The following is a 9,258-nucleotide window of genomic DNA, read 5'->3' as shown; positions in this document are numbered from 1 at the left end:
CACCAGCTCGTCGTTGGCCTGGGCCTTGGCTGCCAGAGCCAACCTGGGTTCGTCGTTTGGGGGACTCCGACGCGTAGTGACCCGTACCTCGGCATTGGAAACAGGTGACATGAGACTTATCAGGAATGCTTCTTATCTGACTTGTAGCACGTTGAGGTTCACTCGATGAAGTCGCCGATCTACTATTCTGTTTTAAGGCAGTCATATTCTGTCTATGGCGATATTGTGGCGCTTTATGCCCGAGCTTTCCGCAAGTAAAACACTTTACTGTGTTTTCAAGGCTTCGTTTCACATCTAGAGTATTGTCGCTACCAAATGAAGAAGCTATAAGTTTCAGGAACGATATAGACTTTAATTCCTGCCGTAATCGATTTCTACTGGAAATGTGTTACGTGAATGACATTCTTTGTACTCGCGGCTCGAACTGGGCAATGTGTGACATAACCGTCGCTACTGTTATTTGCTCGACGGAAAGGTTTTTCCACTTTGTCATGAGTGAAGTCATTAAGGTGGCAGCATACGAAGCAAGACACTTATTTTCTGTAGGTTTTGGTACCGCGCAGGTTAATAAGATGGGCAGCTGCTGTTTTAGGAGAATCAAACCTCGCGATAAAAAGATCTTTGAAATCAGCCCAGCACATTCCATGATAAGATACCTGGGCTAGCCAAGCCGATGCTTGTCCTTTCAATGCTGTACTCAACGCTAACATCAGCGGAGCGCCGGTAATTTGTTGGTCCGGAACACACATATCAGCACTACTAATCCATGCACGCGTGCCACATGTTCTTGATCCGCGTTAAACTCAGGAAAACGTAATTTACCTTCAGTAGGCGGTACTTTCATGGCTTGCTCTAGTGACATGATATTACGGTTCTGTTGCTCCATAAGGAAAAACCATTTTTCTTCGTCCGATGGTATTTTCTTTTCACGTGAGCTGCACCCCACTTCTGATCCTCCGTACGTTCGGGCTCAGATCGCTCTTCCTCCATTACTATATTTTTAAAAATAAAACCGTTTACGGATTTTACAATATTTTATTTTCACGGAGCTAATCGATATTAAGAAACGAATGCTTGACAGCTACCAACAATGCGGTGTTGTCATTTTGTAAAAACTATTTCATACCAGTGTCAACTTCAAGAATTTTAGTAACTCTCGTTTAACTTAAGTCTCGTTCATATCTCACTTTGTTTTCACTGTTATATTTAGTTTTAAATACCCACTTGCACTTCACTATTGTTTTGTTCACTGGCCTAACTACAAGTTCCCATGCTTCTCTATCACTAAATGATTGCAACTCTTCTTTGATTGCTTGCTGCCAGTGTACACTGTCTGGACCATTGATTGCATCATTCAAGGAAATGTCATCTCATGACACCTCATCATTAATACACCGATTAGCTATACCGTAGTATCCAGGCTTTTTCCTTAGTCGCTTTTCTGCATTTTCAATACCACTAGAAGGAAAATTAGCAATCTCTGTGTCTTCTGGCATCAATGAACTTGACTCCTGGAAACTGTCCTCCGATTCTGAACTGGAGTCTTCTCTCATCATGGTTGTTTGTCTGCTCATCTTCTGTATCATAGAGTCTGCTTCAAGTAATTTTCCATTTGTGCTGAACAGAATTCACCACCGTTGTCTGTTCTTAAAATCTTTATTTTAGTAGATTTCTGGTTCTCCACCAAGTTCTTAAATTGCTTGAAATAAGAGAAAGTCTAATCTTTAGATTTTAGAAAATACATAAATCCCATTCGACTGTAATCATCGACCAACAGAAGAAAATATCTAGCCTGTCCGTGTATAATTGTTACACTGTTTGTCGCTAGATGGCGCTGTGCGTCATTTAGATCGCACTATGGTTTGGTTCGTATGGCTAGTAGATATTAACTTTGATTTATTTTATAATTATTGATTTATACTTTTCTCCGATAGATGGCGCTGAGTGTATACTGAATCACGCTATTGTTTGATATTGTAAATAATTAATACGAATGTTAATTTTATTTGTTTTTATTAGTTTATACTTTTCGCCAATAGATGGCGCTTTAGGGAAGATAAATCGCGCTATCGTTTGGCTTTACAACTTTTATAAGTAAAGATTTATGTTTTTTGAATTCTAGTACGCCGTTTGTAATAGTACTCGATTGGTAACCGTACTCGAATTGTATTCGTAGTCGGTCCTGTACTTGAGTTGTGTGAAATATACATTCGGGTACCACGATCCATATCACTGGTTGTTTTATTTCGACGCCAGAGGGAGTGAGTGTTCTCCCAGAGACTAGTGGATCGTACATATGGTCCTTCGAGCCGGATCAGTGACCCTAGTGATATAAGGGTTCACAACAGTTTGTGAGTCGGCATCGACGTGGTGGCGGTTTGTCATCGATGGTGTCAACCCTGGAGCTTGGAGCCAGGGATTTCAGCCTGTCAGTGAAGACCAGGCAGTGACGTCAGCGTCAGGAGTGGAGCGGACGAGATCAAGCGGTGACGTCACGAGAAGACCCATGACGACACGACCGGACCAGGAGTAAGGAGTTAGTGTAGTGAGTGAAGTGTGCCGGACAACTGTGAGTACTTTAATCTTAAAATAGTAGTGTCAAGCAAAGTTGGACCTTAAGTCAAGAAAGAAGTTAACTTATAAAAATTAAAGTTAGTGTAGAGACATAGGCTAATATTCGAAGAAAAGTGAACCGACGGGGAACCTATGCCCAAATTTTGTCTATGTCTCAAATTCTTAAACACTTAGAAAATTTTCGTTATTTACATTGACTTAGAAAAAATTGTGAATTTCAACACTTGTAAAATTTTGAAGTAATTTGCATTGTGTGAATTATTGGACATTGAAAATTTACCTTAAATTGGACTTGTAATATTTAATTTAACTTGTGTTTACATTTATTGCCTTTTATAATTTTAAGTAGTTGTTGAGTTTAAATTGTTTTAATATTATTTGCGTGTCATTAAATTATCGCCATGGAAGTATTTAACAAACTTCAGGAGAATAATAAGGAGTTTATCTCTAAAGGTAAACTCAACTTTAAGAAAGCACCTAAAGAGCGTTTGTCCGTTACTTATGTAGAAACGCGTTTAGAGGCTTTAGAAAATCAGTGGCAATCGTTTTGTGACACACATCGGCAAATAATTACAGAGGTTAGTACGACTGATTTAGAAACTTCCAGTTATTATACAAATTCTGTTTATGATCAAACTGAAAATTTATATTTTGATTATAAAACTGATTTAAAGGATGTTTTAAGTAAATTACAATCTAAAGGTAAATCTGTAGTAGGAACTTCTAAGCTAGCAAATGTTGAAGATAAATCTAATTGTTTTGTTAAGTTACCTGAGATTTCTATACCCAAATTTTCCGGAAAGTATTTAGAGTGGACAAGTTTTAGAGATCTTTTTACATCATTAATACATAACAACAGTAAATTAGATAACGTACAAAAACTTCATTATCTTAAAAGTCATTTGTTGGGAGAAGCGGAGCAGCTTTTGAGACACATTCCCATTACAGATAAAAATTAAAATATTTGCTGGACTCAGTTAGTCAATCGTTATGACAATAAAAAATATTTGTCTAATAATATTCTCAGACGTTTCATGAGCCAGAAATCTTTGCTTCATGAATCATCCGGTGCTATTAAGGAATTATTAGACAATATGAACGAATGTTTAAGTGCATTACAGAACATAGGTGTTAATATTAGTAATTGGGATATTATTGTTATTTACATATTAAGCCAAAAATTAGATCCCGAGTCCCGAAAGCAATGGGAATTAAAGTCGAACGAAAGTGAAGGATTGCCTACCTTATCTGATTTTAGAGAATTTCTTGAACACAAATTTAGATCTTTAGAATTTTTAGACGTTAAACAAACATTAAAACCTACTAATGTAAGAACGAGTGTTAATGTTGTTCATAAAGCTAGTTCAAATAACACTAGTCCCAATATTGTTAATCTCACTTGTCAATTTTGTAAAGACAATCACAAAATTATAAATTGTAAACAGTTTGCTAAGGCTGAATACGACACACGCCGTAACTTTATTCAGGCCAATCGTTTATGCTTCAATTGTTTCGGTTCATATCATTCTGTGTATTTATGCCGCCAATCTACTAGGTGTAAAATTTGTAAACGCAAGCATCATTCTCTGCTACACCCTCCGAGTGTAGTACAGGAGACGAAGAATGTTGAGTCCAATGATGGAGGTGTAGTAGTTTCAGCAACCACAGCACAACTTTGTGAGAACAAAGCTACAGTAAGTACCTGTTTTCCAAATAGTTCTAGTCAAGTTCTCTTGGCTACAGCTATTGTTGAGGTAGTATCGAGAACAGGTAATACCAGTTTAGCTTATAGATGCTTGTTGGATCAAGGCTCACAGGCTTCGTTGATCACGGAGTCTGCTGTCCAAGCTCTTGGACTGAAAAAGATTCCCAACAAGGTCTACATTTCTGGAATTGGGGGTAGGTATGATTCTTTAGCTTCTGCATCAGTCGTTGAAATCAAGCTAAAGTCAATTCATAATCCTCAATTCACTTTGGTCGTCAAAGCCCATGTTCTTACCAAGCTGACATCTTTTCTTCCCACAAAGAAGGTAAATGTACAATTGTGGCCAGCATTAGCTCAGTTAAAGTTAGCTGACCCGAAGTTTGACGTACCAAATAAGATAGATTTGTTACTTGGTGCAGAAGTATATAGCCAGATTTTAGTCGAGGGCCTTATCAAGGGTCCTCCCGGGTGTCCTGTAGCCCAGAACACTCATTTGGGATGGATCTTATCTGGTCAAATTCACTCAGATCATGTTGATTCTGTGTCGTGCCAAGCTAATAGTGTCATCGTCAATATGTATACCCAGTGTAATGACAATGATCTTTTGCGAAAGTTCTGGGAGTTAGAATCAGACGATCTTTCTGTTAAGAAGAAGATGCTTACTGATGATGAACAGAAGTGTGAGGAGATATTTAGAAACACCGTTACCAGAGATGACCACGGACGTTATATAGTAAAACTTCCCTTTCGTAATGCAAACCCAAACTGTAAGAAAGGAAATTTTAAAGATATAGCTACTAAGAGACTTTACCAGTCAGAAAAAAGATTATTAAAAAATAAAGAATTAAAAGAACAGTATACAGAAGTAATTAAAGAGTACTTACATCTTAATCATATGGGGTTAGTTCCTGAAGAGCAACGTAATAAATCGGACGTGGTATATTTGCCGCACCATGCCGTAGTACGTAAGGATAAGTTAACATCTAAAGTAAGGGTTGTTTTTGACGCCTCCTGCTCTGGAACTAATGGAGTAAGTCTGAACAATGAACTCTTAGTTGGTCCACCTCTTCAGAATACTTTGAGACACATTGTTATGAGATGGCGAAAACATCCTGTTTGTTTGGTGGCAGACATCGTTAAGATGTATCGACAGGTAAAGGTGACACGGGAGGATGCAGATGAGTTTCAGCGTATTTTGTGGCGCGATGATTCTGGAACTATTCAACATTATCGAATGTTACGTGTAACTTTTGGTACTGCGTCTGCTCCTTACCTTGCTGTAAGAGTCCTGCAGCAAGTAGCTCACGATGAAGGTAAAAATTACCCTGTTGCTGTGGATAAAATTTTAAATGACTTTTACATGGACGATCTTATGACTGGCTGCCAAACTGTCGAAGAGTGCCTGAAAATAAAAGAAGATATTAGTAATATATTAATGAAGGGAGGATTTGAATTGCAGAAATGGGCAAGCAATAAGAAGGAGTTTATGGAGAAAATTGGAAAAGGAAGAGAAGAAAAGGAGTCAAAGTTAAATATAGGAGAAGGAAAGGAAACAGAAGCTATACAGAAAGTATTAGGACTTACGTGGAATAGTTGCACTGATGAGTTTGAATATAGTGTCCAATTACCACAACTGGAAGTACCAGTAACAAAGAGGAGAGTAATATCGGATATTTCGCGATTATTCGATCCTTTAGGGTGGATATCTCCAACTATTGTAACATCTAAAGTTTTTATTCAAAAACTTTGGATGTCAGGAATAGATTGGGACCAAGAACTTCCTCCTTCTTTGTTACAGGAATGGCTTACTTACCGGTCAAATTTAGAAAGTCTTACGAATTTCCGCATACCTCGCTGGATTCACACAAATGCTGACGATAAAGAAGTAGAGCTGCACGGATTTAGTGATGCGTCTAATTACGCATATGCTGCAGTAGTATACGTTCGCATCTTAGATAAGAATAATGGAGTGCATGTGAATCTAGTTACGTCCAAGACAAAGGTATCTCCAATCAAACAAGTCTCTATCCCTCGTTTGGAACTTTGCGGAGCCGTTCTTCTTGCCAAGCTGATTTTAGAAGATTCGGAGACGTTGGAGATTCCCAAGTCAAAAATTCATGCTTGGACAGATTCTTCTGTGGTACTTGCGTGGCTTAGTAGTCACCCAAGTAAGTGGAAAACCTTTATTGCCAATCGCACATCGGAGATCTTGACAATTTTAGACCGTAATCAATGGGCTCACGTGAAGTCTAAAGATAATCCAGCCGATTGCGCGTCTAGGGGTGTAACGGACTATGACAAACTAAGTTTATGGAGACATGGGCCATCTTGGCTAAGCGAAGTTAATATTAGTTACGACTTATATGAAGAATGCCAAGACACCAAATTAGAAGAAAGAACTCAAAAACTTTGTCATGCCGTTGATAATGTTGAACCAGATCATGAGTTATTTACAAGATTTTCAACACTTCGCAAATTGATCAGAACGGTAGCTTATTTAAAACGCTACTTTACATGGCTACGTTCCTCTCGTAAATCTGTTTTTCCTGCTTACTTAACCGATATAGAATTGAAGGTTGCTTTGGATATATGTATAAGCTATTTTCAAAAGAAATATTTTGCTGGTGACATTGAAAATATTAATAGAAGTGGATTAGTAGCTAAAAAGAGTAAACTCGTGTCTCTTAATCCTTTTATTGATAGCCGTGGTTTGTTACGAGTGGGAGGACGTTTGCAGAACGCTCAATTGAGTGACATGATGAAACATCCTATTTTGATTCCACGTAACTCGCATTTGGCACAGCTTATAGTAGCAGATGCACATGAAAGGACTCTTCATGGTGGCCCCCAACTAATGCTCAATTATATTAGATCAAAGTACTGGATTATTGATGCTAAGAGCTTAGTAAAGTTGCATGTTCGCAAATGTGTGACATGTATCCGTCATGCATCTCCATCAAATCAACCCATAATGGGTCAGTTACCAGCGTCTCGAGTTTCCGCTGACAGACCTTTCCGACAAACTGGAGTAGATTATGCAGGACCTATTGCGATGAGAACCTCAAAGGGTAGAGGTTATCGCTCCATTAAAGGGTACATATGCCTCTTTATATGTATGGCTACTAAAGCCATACATCTTGAAGCTGTCAGTGACATGACCTCTGAAGGATTTTTGGCCGCATTTAAACGTATGGTGGCTAGGCGAGGTCACGTGGCAGAGTTATGGAGTGACAATGGGTCTAATTTCGTAGGTGCTGAAAAGGAGATTAAGAAATTATTAGTTGCAGAAAGGTCTAGTGTAGCTCAAGAGATCGCTTCTTGGTTATCATCAAACGGTACTACTTGGCATCGAATCCCACCCTACACTCCACACTTTGGTGGATTATGGGAGGCTGGGATCAAATCAACCAAGCACCATCTTAAAAGGGTGATTGGGAACTCAACCCTGACGTTTGAGGAGATGAGTACCGTTTTGTCCCAAATTGAGGCTTGCCTTAATTCGAGGCCACTGACAACTTTAAGTGATGACGCGCATGATCCATACCCATTAACACCCGGACATTTTCTTGTCGGTGAACCTCTTTTACTTGTTCCGGATGCCAATTACGAAAAGTCATCCATAACTAGTCTCCGAAGATGGCAGCTTGTCCAACGAATGACGCAGAACTTTTGGAGACGGTGGTCGAATGAGTATCTTTCGCAGTTCCTACACCGTTATCGTTGGAATCGTCATTCTTCTGAACCTCAAATCGGGGATGTAGTTTTAGTTAAGGAAGAAAATCTTCCTCCCGCACGATGGCTTTACGGCGTTATTGTTGAGAAGCATACTGGTCAGGATAATGTTACGCGTGTTGTCAGCTTAAAATGCAAAGATACAGTCATTAAGAGACCAGTATCTAAAATTTGTATATTACCAGTTAGGAATTAAGTAAGATAATGTGATGAAGGTTAGTTTATGTTTAGTTAAATGTTAAGTTTGTCACAGTAGCCATCTATTTATAATTTGTTAAGTTTAATTTATTGCTTATTACTAAGAATTCTGTATTTATTGTGTTGTGTAATTACTTGATAACGATGTTTATTTTATTATGAACCGTTCGGTTCATGGTGGGCGGAATGTATAATTGTTACACTGTTTGTCGCTAGATGGCGCTGTGCGTCATTTAGATCGCACTATGGTTTGGTTCGTATGGCTAGTAGATATTAACTTTGATTTATTTTATAATTATTGATTTATACTTTTCTCCGATAGATGGCGCTGAGTGTATACTGAATCACGCTATTGTTTGATATTGTAAATAATTAATACGAATGTTAATTTTATTTGTTTTTATTAGTTTATACTTTTCGCCAATAGATGGCGCTTTAGGGAAGATAAATCGCGCTATCGTTTGGCTTTACAACTTTTATAAGTAAAGATTTATGTTTTTTGAATTCTAGTACGCCGTTTGTAATAGTACTCGATTGGTAACCGTACTCGAATTGTATTCGTAGTCGGTCCTGTACTTGAGTTGTGTGAAATATACATTCGGGTACCACGATCCATATCACTGGTTGTTTTATTTCGACGCCAGAGGGAGTGAGTGTTCTCCCAGAGACTAGTGGATCGTACAGTCCGAGCGACTTGTTCTCCATAGGCCCGCAGAGGTCAGCATGTACTTATGGGGAAGGGTAGTTTGGTTTGCTTTCCCTCGCAGCACACTGTACAATTTGCTCTGCTTATTTCTGCCTTATCTTGGAATAATAAGCCTTCAACTGCTCCATCTCTCATAATCTTAAAATCATTACTGTTTATGTGGCTGAGCCGTCTATGCCATGTCCAACTAGAAGTCACTGCAGATGCTTCTAACAGTTATTCTGACTTCACAATGTTCAACTTATACACACCATTAGTTAGGTTAGCTTCTCCAATGCATTCGTTGTGTTTATTATAAATGCAGCATACATTTTCTTTGAAAATCACTCTGTTGCCACTATTT

At 38.5% G+C, this 9,258-nt stretch overlaps 1 protein-coding gene across 1 annotated transcript; it reads left to right on the top strand.

Moving 5' to 3' along the window:
- Nucleotides 1-1,554: 1,554 nt before the first annotated feature.
- Nucleotides 1,555-8,207, top strand: LOC124537731. Its single transcript, XM_047114623.1, has 3 exons — nt 1,555-1,600; nt 2,349-2,529; nt 4,130-8,207. Exons 1-3 carry the CDS (start codon nt 1,555-1,557, stop codon nt 8,205-8,207), a joined length of 4,305 nt encoding a protein of 1,434 aa, XP_046970579.1.
- Nucleotides 8,208-9,258: the final 1,051 nt, after the last annotated feature.

Source organism: Vanessa cardui, chromosome 19 (assembly GCF_905220365.1).
Source record: "Vanessa cardui chromosome 19, ilVanCard2.1, whole genome shotgun sequence".
Classification (NCBI taxonomy): domain Eukaryota; kingdom Metazoa; phylum Arthropoda; class Insecta; order Lepidoptera; family Nymphalidae; genus Vanessa; species Vanessa cardui.
Note: the sequence above shows the minus strand (reverse complement) of the source record. Positions and strands in the feature narration are given on the sequence as shown.